The sequence below is a fragment of the Phalacrocorax carbo genome, chromosome 10 (assembly GCF_963921805.1).
Source record: "Phalacrocorax carbo chromosome 10, bPhaCar2.1, whole genome shotgun sequence".
Taxonomy (NCBI): domain Eukaryota; kingdom Metazoa; phylum Chordata; class Aves; order Suliformes; family Phalacrocoracidae; genus Phalacrocorax; species Phalacrocorax carbo.
This window is the reverse complement of record NC_087522.1, coordinates 15,799,358-15,817,456: the sequence shown is the minus strand read 5'-3', so window position 1 is coordinate 15,817,456 and position 18,099 is coordinate 15,799,358. Positions and strand designations below refer to the sequence as shown.

At 36.1% G+C, this 18,099-nt stretch overlaps 1 protein-coding gene across 4 annotated transcripts in view; it reads left to right on the top strand.

Moving 5' to 3' along the window:
• RBFOX1 (RNA binding fox-1 homolog 1) overlaps positions 1 to 18,099 on the top strand; it is a 1,419,204-nt gene that overhangs the window by 637,482 nt on the left and 763,623 nt on the right. For all 4 annotated transcript variants that reach the window (XM_064461968.1, XM_064461967.1, XM_064461969.1 and 1 more), the window contains one exon: positions 4,118 to 4,180. In XM_064461968.1, the coding sequence (XP_064318038.1) occupies positions 4,118 to 4,180 (63 nt within the window). The remainder of the gene's footprint in view (positions 1 to 4,117; positions 4,181 to 18,099) is intronic.

Genomic DNA, 18,099 nt, shown 5'->3' with positions numbered 1-18,099 from the left:
AACCTGATGTTTTAAGGATTTCCTTTTAGTGCCTACGAACATCTCCTTTTGACAGACAGTGCAAATTAAAAGATATGGCTAGGCAAAGGAAACTGGAACCCAAATATGCCCCCTGGGTTTTCATTTACAGTTAGAAGCTACAGAGACAATTACTGCTGACAGAAATTCAGAAGCCAGTGGCAGAGTGCATGTGGCAGTAGACTCATGCCAGGCAGTAATTGGGAAGATTATTTTTAATCAGAGCATATCCTAGAGCCCAAACATTAGAAATCTCTTGTAAGGCTGACAGGAAATTAAACTGAGACCAAACAAAAAAGCCTGAAAATAGAAGTAATATGGTTAGAAGTCTAATGATGGCAAAGCTCACTGCTTGTTGTATTTGGCTGTTATCTAAAGGGAATGACTTTTAACTTGCAGCAACAGATATCATTGTTTAATTGCATTTTTAGAACAGAATTAAAATAAAAAAAATCAGATTAGATCAATTTATATGTAGGCTTTTGATAAAAGTGTGGAGCAGTAGGTGTTAAGTCAGGCTTAGTAATTGTGTATATGTATTAGTAGTAATTTTTATTATTCTTTTGTGTTTCTTTTCTTTTGTTTGTTTTAAATTTATTTATTTAAAGTAATGCTTAAGGGAGCTACTTCTAAGAAGAATAATATAATGTCTGGGATACTCTTGGAATGCCAGGGTATGGGAACTGTGTATGAAGCCGGAGTGGCCTGGGGCTATCTTTCTCCATGACCCTGCAGAATGACCTCTGCTTGTTTGGACTTCCTGAGCTGACTGCCCTGAGGGAGAGGAGACCAGGCTATTCTCAGTACTTGTCTAGGCACCTGAAAACACAACTTTTCCATTTTAAGTGAATATTAAAACATCATCTTCTTTGCCAGACTTTTACATATATATTTGGCTGGACTTCTTCCAGTTGACTGTCAAGTTTTCCTTTCCTCTAGAAAAGGAGGACTGGAGCAGTACAGAACGGCCACTCTGCTGTTGATCTGACGAATGGCATTGCCGTTCTTGTGTATGCCTGTCACATACAATGTTGTATTAGTAGATGCAAGCAAAATGTTGCTAATTGTATGTTTATTTCTGTGTGATATGAATGCTAAACAAGAGCCTATGTCTTGTTTTGCTAAGGTACATGACAGTTGTGGAAAAGAATATGTAGTGTTAAAGTGAGGCATATCTGATGTTTCTCCACAAGGCTGCTTTTAGCTGTGTGGACGGTCTTGATGATATTTCATGTCAGTTGAAAGAATAATAAGGTATAACATCAAAGTCCATCATAGTCATCTAGGTTATCTTGAGGCTTGTAAATAGGATTTTATCTGAATGCAGGTTTTTCTCCACAAAATTATTAGCGTTTTTCAGCTGTATTTCCTTCTACTGAAAATTGCTTCATGTAATCATATGAGTATGACTGAAAAATCTTGCTTGTTCTTTAGATATTACCAGAGTAGCTGATAGCAAATGAAGTAGACTTTGTAACATATGCAGTTTCTGTGAAGTGGTCTGCTTAAGTCCTGGAAATACAGTGAAGGACTGTGTAATGGCTAATGGAACTTCATCATTGCCTGCTTCGCACAGTCCTCCGGCTGCACTGCACAAGGAGCTTTCCTTAACTGGCTTGTGTTACGTAGGGCGGCTACGTTGGTTCAGGCAAACTAGTACATGGACTGGTTGTGGAGAAATCTTTACAAACCTTTGTAAAGTTTGTAAATGTACCGCTCTTCCTTCTGTCCAATGATATGGTAAAGAAGTACCTTCAGTGGTGGTAGGAAGTAGAGAGCTGTGGGTGGAGTCCACTCTTCTTTTAGTAGGTGCTTTTAGACTATTTGTTTTGAGGAAACCCTCTCTTCGCTTGTTGTATTCAGATTGCTAAATATGTTAAAGAATGTCTGCAGTCAGCAGAGCATAAAGCTTTAATTCGTCTATGTGGCGGAAATTAGAGAGGGGTTATAGAGTGTTGCAAAATTAGGCAAAGTGAATAATTACTGTTTGGTTAAATAGTATAGCCAAGTTAATTGTTTTAGAAGTAACTATTTTTACAGTTTCTCATTCATTTGCTCTGATTTAATATAGCAGTACTTTATAAATTACATGCAACGGTATAGTTGTAATTTTTCCTGGAGCTGCATACATTCTTAAAATTCTGTACGTCTTATTTCTTTGTGTATTCTGAGTTTCCTCAGTCACTACAGTGTACCAGTGCAGGATGAATAAGGAATACTAGGCATAGTAGTCAGGACTGTAATGTTTCTAAAATAGGTAACATTATGCTAAATGGAATGTCTGCTAGGATTGAGTGGTCAGATATAAGTCTTTGCAAAAAGCGAAGTTAATGTACCATAACCTCAGAGAGGTAGCATTTTAACCAGTATGAAGTCTAAAAAATGAAGTAAGATTTTGCATTTGAAAAGTCACAATGATTTCAAATTGTGAAGCACAAGTACCCTGGTGGAGAAAACCTGAGAGACTTAATTTTTTATTAGCCAATTCAATTTCATTGACCATGTGTAAGTTTCACTGTGGCATTACAAGATGGTCCTAAATCAGATGTCACTTTTGAAAAGGTAGGCTAATTACTTAAACACTTCTCCTTAGAGATTTTTAAGGAACTCTTGATACCGTTAATTTACCTTGTGCTGTACTCCAGGAGATCTTTGATCTCACACAAAGAAACACTACCCAGAAAGGGTAAGTTGCAGTAGTTTTAACATATAGTTTACATGCATATGCAGCTTTCTTAGGTAAGCCGCCTTTTCTATAGCATTTTTATTTCATAAAGGAAAAAAAAAAAAAAGACGACACTTGGGTCTTCAGCTCAGAAATTGATTTATGTGAGTTTTTTGGTGGGCAGTTGCAATTACTGCTAGAAGCTTTAGCTGTGAAGTTGGATCTTACACTTTTCTAATGATGGTACCTTGGTCTAAGGAGACCAAAAGGCAAGTATGTTTTCTGTTGCTAATTGTCACTGTTTCAGATTCTGAGGTTGTTGGTTTTTTTTATCAATATTTGCAATACCTGCAATATTACCTGACAAGCTTTTAGAACAAGTACCTTTCTGGTGCTGGCTCTTGTTGTCATTATTTATCCTCAACTGCATGAGAGATAGACACTACTGGTCATTAATTTACTGATTTTTTTTTTTGTTGTTGTTTAAAATGAAATCACATATTAGGAATAACAGTTTGTGGCAAAAATATTTAATATATTTACTGTTTGGAATTTTATAGAAGTGGATAAAAAGTATATTAAATTTATTTGTGGAATGTTTTGGTAATACATAGACCTAGGTCTGTATTTTCTCTGAAGACTCAAAATCTGTACAGTTTTTCTATTTTCAAGCATATTTGTATCAGACAGTAGATACTACCATTTGCACATGGAAATGAAAAAATACAGGTAGGGAGAATCTGTTATGAAGAACATGGCTGAGCTTACTGTAGCTTCTAAAGTTTGATGAAAAATTCAGTAAAATATTAGATGTCACCAGCTGCTCATCAGTAAGAAAAAGTGGCATGGAGTAGGCTGTTATCTTATTCTAATTCACAGCTATGGGCAGGTATAACATATTTTGGATGGCCCCTTTTGTTTATGTATTTTATGATCATTTTTCTCTGGCAAAATTGCTTAAATTTTTCAATTGAAAGATACACAAAAAAATATATCACTGTTCTGTGTTCCTGTTGAAACAGAAACCTATAGTGGGGAAAATTTGAACTATGGCAGAGTAATTGCTCGTCTATTTTAGTAGGTAAGTTCATGATGCAAATGTAGGATTTAGGTTTCAAATATATTGCAAACTGCCTGGAAATTTTTACGGTCCACTGAATGTTTAATAAATAAAAAATGAAATATTTGTTTGTATTTGTGAATCAATAAGCAGATTTTGCTGTTCTGCTTTGTACTACAAGAAAAATGCAATTATGACCCAATAATGTATGAAGACTTCCTTGTGAAAGCCCTAATAATGCGTTATCAGTTTTGTTTTTTGTTACAGCACTTTAATTCTTAAAGCCTACGTTCAGCCTTCCATGGGTGCAGGGTACAAATATGTTCTCCATTGAATCTCTCATTTACAGTAAGAATGTATTTTTCTTTTCTTAGGAAACCACACAGAAGCCCCATGCAAGTGGCACCTATTGTTTTCATGATCGGAACCTTCATTCAGTAAGTGCATTGATTTCTATTATTGTTTTTCATTTTATTTTCCTTGGAAATTGACTGAAATCTCTGCTGTGCTGTCATAATGAATAAAGAAATACTTTGGACTTCACAACTTGCCGTGCTGATGCTGGATCACAAGACTAATAGACCATAAGTACAAGATCTGATAGCTTTTAGTCTTCAGTGAACAACAACTTGCTAGTGTCATGCTTAGAAAATAATCTTTCCTGTTTCTGGCTGTAGGTTAAAATGCTTTTCTCTTGCATTTCCCTTTTACATGTTAGGGTTATGTCACTACCATATTCATTTTACCTTTGGCTGATCTGCTCACAAAGAAATTACTTTGTATATGGATTAGTCACAGACTTTTTTTTCCCTTAGAACAGCTATGGATAATTCATCATGCTTTCCTTTTTAAATGTAACCATAACATCAGAGTAGGGAATATAATGAAGCTCCAAAATCTATAGGACGTGAAAAAGAATTTGTGCTGATTAATTTTTTGCTTTTTTCCTTCCTGAGAGGAGGCTTCACACCCAAATTATTTATTGCTCTTTCATACTTGGAATTTATTTTTTTCTTGCAAAGTTTTTCGTTTTAACACATACCAAGAAACAATATTGATTAAGCAGTTTTTAATCAGGTTATAATTTCTATACTTATAATAATAAATACAAAAGTATCAGAAAAACATCAATGTATGATTCTTGGCAGGTGTGTATTTGGTACTTCACAAACAATTTTTATTGTAACAGTTTGTATTGGGTAATGAGCATGGCTTGTTCTGTACTGGGCTATATTTATGCTTTATATACATCTGTAATTATAATTTTCTTTGTTCTAGGTGTAGAAAGTAAAGAAGTTGCACATGTGTATTCTCAAAATAATAGACTAGAATCACTTTGTTGTTCAAATGTATTAATATTAGTAGTTGAGTTCTACCCCAATACACAAAATTTGGTATCATTGAAAAAATTAGACATACAGTCCTTGTTAGAAATAAGAAGAGTTTTATATTTATTCTCCTACACTGAACACAATTGTCCTCTTAATGTCTTTGAAAAAAGATTCCATTATCTCAAAAAGACCTGGTTTACAGGATTTAAAAAAAAAAAATCAAGCTGTTCTTCTTGAGGACAGATTTAAATCAATTCTGTAGTGCTCAGTGTGCTTGTTGCTTTTAGCTTTTCCTCTGTCACAAACAGTATTTTCTATCACAGAATAACCTTACAGCTCTTAGCAGAATTTGATGCAATTGACAGCTTTTGTTAGAAAAATTCTGGTAAAAATTTCAAGAATGAGGTTGGGATTTCTAACCCATGGGAGACAGTAGTCCCCGAGGTAATTCCTGGCATGTTTTTAGGAAGCTGACGTTAATTTGACTGTGAATATAGTGCCTCAGTATCTATAAATGTAGTTGAAGGAAAAGATACTCATCTTTCTTCAACAAGCTAAAGTAGAGATTTGGGATATGTGACAAGAAAGAAGAAAATACTCATTTGGAATTTGGGGAAGGTTTAATGCCGCCAAATCTCAATGTGCATAATTGGTTTTATTGTTTTCCCTCGTGATCATAACCTAACCAGCACAATGAATATCAATCAACTTCTAGGGCTAAGAGGTCATTCTTTTTACCAAGCTGAGACTGAAGTCCAGCATGTTGCCTGGTAACAGTATGTGTAGATGAGTTGGCTCTTAAGTATACCATATGGCTGGGCGTTATGCCCTATTCACCCGTGACATGGTGTACACATGTAGTACATTACTGGTTATAAAATGCTTTGTCCCATTCCCTCATTTAGAAGAAGCAATTAAAAATAGCTATACCAATCCACCACAGACATGTTAAGATTATGGAATTGTGTGTAATGAAAAAAATTCCTGTCACAAGTGTCAAAAAAACCATGTAATAATGATAGCAAATTTTGAGTTCAGTATGCTTCAGTTGTTTTTAAGTATAATTTCTAGCTATGATTGTTTTACAGTGTTTTCTGTTTCATTTTGATAGATAAATATGTTGAGGTAAGTATAGTTTTAACTGTTTAATTACAGAGAAATCCTGGATTTTAAAATTTAATTTTGTAATGTAGTTGGTTGATTCTACCAGATAGCGTATGGATTTATTTGCCATTTGACCTTCTATTAATTGTTCAATAATGTCTACAATACTCAACCGGCTGCAGTGCATTCAGCAAAGTAGTAAGCTAAAAATAAACGTAACAGGCAAAGGAGATAGAATTATTCCAAATATACAATGGGAAATCAAGCACAAAGAGTGACTGGCAAGAAGTTTGTAGCAGAAATGGGCGTAACACCTAGATCATCAGATTCCTTGCTCGTTCTCTTAACTGGAGCATTTTTCCTGTTCCATTGTCATGATCTGGAATTCATTGAGGTGGGAATACTGCAGAGTGAAGTGTTAGGCACTGGCACGTGGCATGATCTCTGTGCTCTGGCTGTTGTATGATGATTAAAATTGAAAGACAAGAAATGGGATTGATCTTGTGTGTGATGACAATGATTTGCACAAGTAAAATAGGAGATTATTGACTGGTATCCCAGTTCAGAAGGCTGGGCAGTTAGCGGTGGTTGTGTTGCATTTCTCTGCATCTAGCTTAATTGGAAAGATGGATTATTGTACTTAGCCCTCCTGTACACAACTCCCTTGCCTAAAGCTATAATTCTTTGGCAAAGAAGCCATTTCTTTGGCATTTCATCCTAAGTTCTCTGAAAGCAGTTCAGTAAAAAAGTAGAAGAAAGCTGTTATCTTTTCCATGTTTTGCAGAAAGATTATACAATTGATTTTTGAGAGAAAAGTTCTGTATGCTTGTCCATTCTATTGCTTTTTCTTAATCTTCACATTGTATGTGGTTGTTACATGGCTTGATAAATATACTGTAGTTAAGTGATTTTGTTGTTTTATTACTAACATGTTTTCTTGGCTGGAAGTCTTTACGGTAATAGAGAAAGGATGAGACAGTAGTGCTGCTCCATGTTCGTTTGATAGTTGTGTCTTCTGGAAGATCTGCCATGATTATCCACAATTTAAACCCCCATAGATGTAAATGCATGTATGCAAATATGCTGTCCATCTCAAGAAAGTCTCATCTTCACTTGTCCTACAGTCTGTCAGTGACATAAAACTAGTTGCTGTGCTGTAAAGACCTGTAAAGCCATTGAAAGGCAGGCATTTAAAATCCTTTTCCCTAATTTTAGAGCAGTATTTTCCTTTGAACTGTAAACATGTTGAAATAAGTAACAGAAAAATAGCTATTATTGCATTAAAAATATCTTATTATCAGGGACTATGGGTCCTTTTTTCCCCCTCATTAAACACATCTTTTAAAATTGTTAATACAATAAAACTGTTTTCCAAAGCAACATTGAATGCCACTGAGGAATCTGAGGAGTTTAGTGTGATCTAGGGATTTCTACCTGAGAGGCATGAATAAAATAATTGTGAGAGAGCGCTGTTATAAAAGATCATAATTCTCTTAGAAATAAACCAGTATTTTTTTTCTAATCAATGTATAAGGAAAAAAGGTTTTAATGATGGTATTCTTATTTATTCATCTCTATTCTAACGTTGTCTGAATGACAGTATTACTGTAGACAGTTGAATATTTTTAAAATTGCAGCCCTTTGAATTACTGGTACTCTGTGAATTACAATAAAAAAGGGTTGAAGAATGGTAGTTAGATATAACGTAAATGAAGCAGTAAGTTCTGCTCCATTACTTCATCTGAGCTAGGATGGGGAATTGTTTAGTTGTTCATATCTGCTCCATTGTCATATTATTCATTGTTGTTTTGCGATATCTTCAAATATCTTCAACTGTTATTGTAGGAATTCATTAAGGACCAGAAGCAGCAAGGCATTTACACACTCCTAATGATAAGCAGGAGAATACTCTCGTGGATATTTTTTCTTCAGAAAAAGCTTAGCTAAGGTAGCTAAGCCTGACCTGTGTTTGAATTTTTTTTCTAGTGTCGGTGCAAGGTAATTCAGTTTTAGGTGCTTGATTTGTAATATCGCTTTTCCATTAGTTAGACACATGTTTAGTTAAATGTGATCTTAAACTCTTTCCTGCATAGGGAACTAAATATCCTACCTTTGGTTACTGGGGTTTGTTTGGTTTGGTTTTTTCAAGCCTGCATGTTCCAAGGTTTACCTTATTTAATTTCCCACAGAGGAAGGAAATGTTGTTTTATTTTGTTGAGTGTCATTAGTTTGAAGTTTATATTAGTAAAAGCTCTAATGATCTTAGAGAAAAAGAGCAGTTATGTGGTAGTAGCAGGTTTACATGAATCACTGTTAAACCACTGCAGTCATTAATTGCTGCTGCAGATAATTATATATGTATTTATTTGAGCATCTAAAGAATTTAGAAGTTGCTCTCTCAGAGCAGATTCAAGGGTATAAAGCTTACTGAAATTGAATGGGACATTTTGAAAGCAAGAGACAGACTCCTAACGCACGTGGTGTTTTTTTGGGAATATTACCCTAGATTATTTTGAACTGTAATTCCATAAGGAAAGTTAGCTTTGCAATTCTCTCTGGGTTTTATACAAATGTACATGTAAAGAAATACCTAACAATTTCTTCTTTTCTCCTTCCTCCTTCGAAGAATGCAGTCAGTATTTCTTTCTGATGGATTCTTCTGTGAACTTTCTAAATCCTCCATCTTTCTAAGTGGTGTTCTGAGTCTTCCAAGTAAAAGCTATAGGGGTTGAATATAGATTAACCTTAGGATCTGAATTTACTGTACATAGCAGCCTGCTTTCTAATGCTACTGAGATACTTCCTTCAAAAACATTGATGCAGATATTTTCTTATTTGGACATTATGAAAATTTTCACATGCATGTAAACACTTAGCTTAGAATACTTCTGTTGGCAATTGTAGGCACTGGATATTCTCCAGATTACAGCATTTAGATGTTTTTGATATAGTTAATTTCCATAGTGTTGTGGCATTTAAGAGATATCAAGTCCCAAAATTCCTGTGAGATCAGCATGTGTTATTATCTCTTTATTACAGAAGGGGAAACGAGAAAGTTGAACATCCTGACTGATGTGCCAGGAGAAGGGAGTATAGCAGAGCAAGGATTTGAATTCATCTTCCTGAAATCCCAAATCATTGCCTCCATTACTGGGCCATCTTTCCTCCTGCTCTCCCTCTAATCTGATACCTTTTATTGTTAATGATTTTTACATTTAACAAGTGAAAAAAACCTTACAATTTCATTCTCTCTCCTGTCTCATAAAAAATTGAAATTTTTCCTCAAGAAAATCATGCAATTATTAGTGAAGTCCTATCAGCATAGCTTAAAGCTAATTGAAATTTAACAGTCCTCTTGATGATCTGGGTCATGTCAAGGGTGTTAGCATCCTTTAATAAAGATATACAGTTGATCCTTTTTTCTTTTTCTTTGAAGAGCTTACAGACTTCTGTAACTTTTTCTGATATTGCTAATTATGCAAAGTGAAAGTACAGTCATTGCAAGAACTTGGGTAGTTCAGTATTGGAAATGTTAACTGTAGCAGTGATACTATGGGCTTTGGGGTGTGTTAGCAGCCCAAGCTTCGTGGAGGATCAATGTCTGTGTTGCTGTGTCACCGCTACTGTATGTTAGTGTTGCTGCCTGAGCATAGCTAGTTCAGGTAGGGTTGTCTTAGCAAGTGGCAAAGCCATGAGCCTGCAGCAGTGCACGCACGCAGAATTTTGCTTGGTAAGTCAGGCCTATATTCAATGGGGAATCACTCTGTCCCTGCACAGGATGTATTCATAGTCGATCTAAAGTCACAATATTTGGCTTTTTGTGCATTGTGTGTTGGATCTGAGATCCTGCTGAGCTATGGCTGGATGCAGCACTGAGCACATGCATATTATTATTTGGGGGAATATCTTTACTGCTACTGTTCATGAAAATGAACAGGAGTTTTGGATTGTAATAATTGGATTAGATGCTGGGGAAAATGTCATTTAGGTTTTGGTTTTTTTTCTATTACATTGGAGGTTAGTTACTCAGTTGACAAGTCTGTGTTGTAATGCGGAACTTTTGTGTAGTTCGTGCACAACCAATAAACAGCATGGTATGTGAGATCCTGCAAGATATGTTAAATATAATACAACTTTTAATATTGGATATGGGATGGCAGGTTTGAAACGTATCTTCAGTGAGGAAAGAGAGTGCTGGGAAATAAGAACAAATCTGTGATATAAAAGGAAATGTTTACCCTTATTCTGCATAGTTTAAGAGATTTTAAAAAATGAAACTGCATGTGAGTTTGACAGAATACATTTGTATTTAGCAACATTTACTCTTCCTTCAGGATTGTTTACTACCTTCAGAAATGGAACTGTGCCTCTCAGAACTGCTTCTGACTGCAGACCTTTCTAGAAGCTCACTAGCAACTATGGGAGCATTCTAGCACTGATCACTGGGCTTAGCAATTTGGGATTTCTTGCCAAGTAGTTAAGCCTGTATCTTTTACAGTATTGAAATACATTTACATCTGTTAAGGCATTAATGAGGGAGATTTGTCTGTGACCTACCAAAATCATTGCACATTAATCATACAGAGCAATTTTGGGCAGACTGATCAAAGAACAGAGTTCTTCACTGCGTATGCAGAGGGAGGAAAGCTGCCTGCACTACTTTGTGACAGACAGACGGTATGCTGACATGTTTTAACCTCACTCATGTTTTAACCGCTTCACCAAGAAGCAGTTGGCCAAGTGCTTGTTAGATGAAGCAGGTTTCGGAGACCAGCACACAAGTCATATTCAACTACCATGTACTATATTTCAGTCTTGGAGTCTCTTATTTATACTGACAAAGTCAAGAAACCTGTTTGCCTGTATGTGGTGGGTTGGCCCTGACTGGCAGGGCAGCCCCCACCCAGCAGCTTGCTCACTGCCCCCAGTGCAATTGGGGAGGGAATGGAAAGGGTAAAAGCGAGGATAAAGAATGTAGGGGTTGAGATAACACAATTTAATAAGTGAAGGAATGCTGTATGCTCAAGCAAAGCAAAATAAGGAATTATTTCACTATTCCCCATTGGCAGGCAGGTGTTTAGCTGTTTCCAGGGAAGCAGGGCTTTGTCACCCAAAACTTGGGAAGACAATGCCATAACCATGAATGTTGCCCCCTTCTTCCTCCTTTCCTTGAGCTTTTATTGTTGAGAATATCCTATGTTCTGGAATATGCCTTTGGTCAGCTCAAGCCAGCTGTCCTGGCAGTGACCCCTCCCAACTTCTTGTGCACCCTGAGCCCACTCACTGGAGAGGCAAAGCGAGGGAAAAAAGGGAAGGGAAAGAAAAAAAAAAAAAAAAAAAAGACGACGACCTTGATGCTGTGCAAACACTGCTCAGCAATAGTCTGACAATAGCAATAACACTGGTGTGGTACCAACAACTCCAGTCACAAAACCAAAACACAGCACCATATGGGATGCTATGAAGAAAGTTAACCCTATCCCAGCCAGACCCAGTACACTGTAAAACTGCTGCTTTTCTTCTTGTTCACGGTGAAGTTTCTGCTTCCTTCATCTGCACCCCAGAGGTACGAAGTTTTATGAGCGCATCTGGAAAAGAGAAAAAGTGGTGCAGTAGAAACACTGGAGGGGTGGTAGTTTTGTTTGTTTGAGAGTTTGGTTGGTTTGTTTGGTTTTTTTTTTTTTATCTTGAGGGATATTTTGCACAGCTAAATGACCCAGCTAAAATTATATCTATATATATTGGGTCTACACTGAGAAAAGATTGATCTGAAATCCTTCACAAATTATGTTTTTATCAAGACCAAGTTGTCGTGTGCTATTGATTTTTAGATCTGCACAGTCTACAAGTAATAAAAGTTGCAGAGCCAAAATAATTTAAGGTGGTTTTCTGTGTTTTGTATAAGTCAGGTTAGGATATTGAAGTACAAATCAATTGCTTTGCTGCTTGGACTCCTTGAAACCCAAAAGAAAATTTCAGCATGAGTTATGGTTTCCAGATATTTCTATTTTCTGGTTCTGAGTCTTATCCTCCAGGCAGTAGGGCTTGTTTTGTCCGACAAACAACTTTCTGCAACTTGGTCACTAGTAATACAACAGATAGCTATAAAGTAAAGCATGCCTACAGGAGGCAGAATAATCATAGATGACTCCTAACAGCAGAAATGTGAAATATGATTATGCAAAAATCGCTTGCAAATAGCAACATCTAGCAACATCTATACAGGATTAAATCTGAAGGTACAAGGGCAATGACAGAATGACAGCTCTCCCATCTGTGGCTGGTCTATATTCTCTTATGTGCACTGGTGCACACTTTCAGAGATGACCAGTTTTACTACTAAAACACTGGGAATATTCAGATAATAGGATCTGAATGTATCAGAGCAGAATCGGTTTCATGGGGGTAGCTTTGTCATTTTAGGCAAAAATTCTGACTACATGAGTTGTGGGGCTTCAAATAATATTAATCTGGAAATATTTTATTCTAGCTCTTAGCTACTGATAAGCACGCTTAGAAAATAAAACATACTACGGAAGTAATTGTATGGCACATCAATGGAACTTCTTATTACTGACTCAGGAATGTTATTTTAAGGAATGTGATTAGGAGCGTTTAGGTTTAAAACCTACAGGTGTGCATGAAACAATATAGCTCATGTTTATTTAATAGGTTGTGGGAAAAAAATTGTTCTTTTATTCTTCATGTTTAACTACATTAGAAAACCTGCATTTGCATAACTTGATGAATAGCATTGCAGCTAGGCTTTTATTTGTGCTTTATTGTGTACCAAAGAGAGAGTAGGCAAATTCTTAAAACAATACTTGTAAAGCAGCTCTAAAATTCACTTGTTGAAATGCTAAAAAGATTTTGTAACATCTGATGTGCGGTTAAATGAAATATTACGATTCTTTGTAGTTTTAGGGATATTTGTATCGTGTTCTGATTGTCCCTAAAAGCCACTTCAATGTAATACGATATCACTCTTCCATGGTTCATATTCTTAAAGAAAATGGCCCATATTTAAATTGGCTGTGGTTGTGTCCACAGTGGGTGCACCCGATGGTAATAAATTATTTCCTTGGGACCACTGGCCCCAAATGAAGGTCCTTGTAAACAGCCCCCTAACAAATTCTCCTCCATGATATCCTAGGACTGCCTGCATAGTTTCTTGGGAGACCTTTATTATTGTTCAAGGTCGTCTGAAAAAGTGGGGAAACTACCACGCATACTGTTTTGTCTCCACCCAATGTGGAGGTTTCAGTAAGAGTCTGCTCCAGGCTCATCCCCATCCCTCCTCTTTCTGTTCCATCCCACTTCTCCTCCTCATGGGATGTTTCTCCTATTTCCCTTAGGTTAGGGAATGAAATACTATACAGATTCATGCTTCATTCCAGGTGGAGATATTGTCCCTCACCGATGTACTTTCTGGGCTTGACACTGATGGAAGAGAGAGGACAACCCTCCCATTGCTTATAGTGTAGGATGGAAAGAATAAAAGTCCTAAAAAGTGTGGAAAGGCCACCTGAAAATAAACCCAATTCCATAGACTGATGTTCTCTGCATTAAAGTCAGGAAGGTTCTCATCCAAAGATGGGGGGATAAACTGCTTGAACTGAAGTGTCAGTGGAAGACGTGGGAAAAGGTTGAACTGGAAGACAAAAAACATTTGCTGATGACACAATTATTAAAGAGAAATCGATAGAATTGCAGAGTGATTTCACAGTATTGGGTTAGTGGCAGATGAAATAGTTGCTGATAAAAGGGCGCGTAGTGCAGATAGTAAACATAGAATATACCGAGCCAAGACGAGTTGGGTTCATTGTAAAGATAAGGTCAGTGGGAAAATGCAGCCTGAAGAGAGCAGTAACCTAAAACACGTCTGTAGCATAGCTTAGAGGGTCTTCCTCTCATCACAGAGAGTAGTGATGGAGAAATTCTAGGTGCACATCCAGTGAACCAGGCGGCTAAAGTGTAATGAAGGCAGACCCACTAGTATTTCACTGGTGTGAATAAATGAAGAATTTTTACAGTGAAGGCGGTTTATAGGTAGAAGTCCACGGGAATGTGTACTATTCGGTGTGTAAAAGGGACAAAATAATGACATAAATGTCTGTTGAGACAGGATTATTCAGAACAGACGAAACTAAGACTGACTGGGAAAGTGCAGAAAGCTGAAGGATTAAGTGACAGAATAAAATTCTCTTTCAGAATTTCATAATGGATGGAAATCTGTTCTCAAGGAGGGAGTGCATGATTATTATTGCGCAGAAGCCTTTCTTGGAAACATCAGATGGAGTTCTCAGAAGCATTAGTTCAGTGCTTGACAGCTGTCAAAAAAAAAGCAAATGGAATATTTAGCAATTTTCAGGAAAGGCATTCAGTGCAGAAAATATAGGACTGTCTCTGCTGGAGTTTGTATTCGTCTTACATGTACTCGCTGTAAGCAGTTCTCGTTACCCGATGTCTAAAAAGGGTGTAGTCCAGGGTAAGGTGAAAGGAATGGTCGGAGGTATGGAATAGCTTCTGTACAGGGAAGACATTAAATACATGCTAGAGCTCTTTACCTTGGGAAAGAGTTGACAGGTGAGTGAAATGAGAGAAAAGTGATAGACTGAAATTATTACTGATATTGATTTGAATATTGTATTATAATTATATGACTCATAAGGCAAGGATTATGTACTCAATAAAATGATCAAGCAATGACTCATGTTTTTTTTTCATGCTATGTAATGCTATTCTCCAAAGTTTTGCCACTGGATGTTTTAGATGTGAAAAATATAAGTCAGGAATAATTGGATAAATTAATGTGAAGTATTTCCATACACAACAAAATGCAGGATATCCCTCTTCTCACATTTCTGTGGGAAAGACTGACTTTATATTCTATTTATATTATATAATATATATAAAGTATATATATAATATACATATAATTCTATTTATATAATATATACTTTCATAAACAGCTAATACTCGTCATTGTTGGACAGACACTATTACTTCAAATTACGCAATCCAATAAAACAGCTCTTTTGTTCATATAGATTTTTTTTTACCAGATGTGAACCTTAATGATTATTTATTAGGACATCTGGAAAAGGGAGATTGCATCATCATCAGTTTCCATCGTTTTCGATATGTTGTTTGTTTCTTAGTCCTGGCTTCCACCTAAAACTGTTCTGAAACACTGGGCTGCCCTGGGGGTTGTGTTGAAATTTCTCTAACATACATTCTGTAGAACCATTTATTAACTGTTTGATATAAGGCAGTTGTCTAGAAGACTAATTCAAGCAAAATCAGAATGCATTACCCCATTTTTTAGGTATTTTAGGTCAGTAGCAATAGAAACTTTTAAAGCTAATGCAGACTTTGAAGCTTTCTTGGAACACTGCAAAGATATCTCAACCTGTAATGTATTATGCATATTTCTTTTTCTGTCTAATGTGAATATGCACTGCATTTTATTTGAAAATATAGGTTGTGATAATCAAAGTTTTTTGTATTAAGTGTGAAATTTGCATCTCTGCTTAGCTAAACAGCTTTTAAAAATAATAGCTTTCATCTCCTTACGCCTGTTGGCCCAGGATCTGAGCTGCCCTGTTTGTAAAATGAAGGTATTTATAAAGATTCAGAAATCTCTTAACTGTAATGAATAGCCTTGTTGTTTTCAGATTCCTAAATCATTGGGAAGGTTTTGTCTTAATTATTCATAGATTCCAGTACACTTATGTGAATGATTTCGGTGAAATCAGAGGTTTTTACATTACTAAAGCCATGAATGAATGTTGACAGTTAAGGCGCGGCACTTTCTGGGGACTTGTGGCTTGACAAAGATTTACTAAAAATCTTACTTGGTCCCTTTCTTGAAGAGATTTCTTTAAAATCTTTTAATTCTCCTTAAACACGTATGATAAGCTACGTGAGGATATTTACACTGTTTCTCCTGAAAAATTCTAAACATTTTCTCTGATAGTGTTAATGGATGCTTAGAATGTTTTTCATGTGTGTACCCTTTGCTGAAGATTGAGGATCCTCTTTCAAGGCTGCCTGCCTAAAATGAGCTAAGCATGGAAAGTCTCAGCCTAAAACTTGTGTGTTTCTGAAACTTGCAAACACATGCAGTCTGTCTAGGAAAGAACAAACAACTTACAGTGTTATTAGCAACTGTGTGATAGAAAACAAAAGGGTAATTATGGCATCTTTTTCTAATATTTCTGAAGTACCTAGTACTAGGGAAGCAGCTATGCATTCATATTTAAGAAAAAGATTGGTTTCAGTTTCAGAAAGACTTAAAATGCAAAATAGTAATGAAATAGTCCTTTATGTCTTGGGAGCCATGTATTTCATCTTACCTCTGATGTATGGCATTAGTAATGTATTTATCAATTTAATGTGTAGCTCTGTTGTTATCTTTGTACACAAAAATTGTAGTGTATATATAAATATGTAATAGGATATTTGAAGACAGGAATCAACTTTTATGATATTCAATGCCTATTAAAATGTATTTGTTGAATTATGGAAGAAAATTATTTCATTATTTTAAAGTAGCAGTGGCTTTTGTTGAAAGCCATTTTCTGTTGAATTGAATCTGTTGACATTATTTTAGATTTCAGAATGGTTTATTAAGGATATATGAGTGCCTTGCAAAAATATGGTGTGTTTTAAATTAAAAACATGTGCTACAATCTTTAAATTTACATCATCTTTTATATACGTTATCTTTGAAAGCATCTGATTTGTTTTTTCATATATTTTCTTTTTTTCAGTCTTTGCTGTAAGTTTAAAATTTAGTTCGACATACTTTTAATTTTTTTCTCAATATTTGTTGTAGTGAAATGCAATAGCTCAACATTTAATCAGCCTGTTATTAACACCTAAAAAACGCATGTAATCTTTCTGAGTTTTTATTGAGTTAAGAAATGTCTCTCTGTTCTGATATATTTTCCAAATACACGCCATAGAGTATTTCAGCGTGCTAGCCCAGGCTTGGTTTGGTTTGGTTTTCCAGCAAACGCTTAGGAAACCAAATTGCTGGACTAAACTTACATTTCAATATGTCTTTAAGTGATGTGTTACTATTCATATTATATCTTCAGCACTGAGATGTTATCTTTATTCCAAAGGAATATCTGGAAGGGATAAGAAAACAAATGAAATTTAGTAAAGACACCTGTGAGTTCATGTCCACTGTACTTCTTGGGGGGTGGGGGGCAAGCCCAAAACATCAAAAGCAGCTTGAGTAGTATCCAAAATAGCAAAATAAGAGTAAAACTCAAAAAGAGAAAACAGAATCTTACAGGTATTTCCTCCGTGTGTGCATGTGTCATTGGCGTATCTACAAGGAATCATTTGTTGTCTCTGGTTGCTCAGAGTCCCTCTTGAGAGGGAGAACAAGACATAAGGACTTCTGCTATGAGAAAATTTCTATTTCATTTGTAGAACTGGAGCCTGTCTCTAGCAGAGGACTTGTTTGCCTCCAGAGCTGCTGGCTGTCATGTAAGAGGCACTCGTAAGGGTGTTGTGTTAGCACAGGTGCAGTGGGTGAGGTCTGAGTACAGAAAGCACTTCATGCACTCAGCTTGGGAAATGTAAAACGCTGTTGGACTGCAGCTCTGTGTTTTGAACAAAGAAGTGCAGATGAGAAAAAGAGAAGGGTAACCTTTATGAATGAGTTTATATAGGTTCTTTTTTTCAGGCAGGTGAATTCCCAAGAATTCTAAACATTTCAAAATCTGTTTTCCTGTCCTTGCAGCAGTTTATTTAGCCGACAGATACAATCAAAGTGGCATCATGCAAAATATCGGTATACCTGAGCTTTTAGTGATTAAGGGGGTATTCATAAAGGTTAATTTTTGATTCGTTTTACTCTCAATTTACTAGAAATAGAGGGCCTTCCATGTCATGGTTCAGAG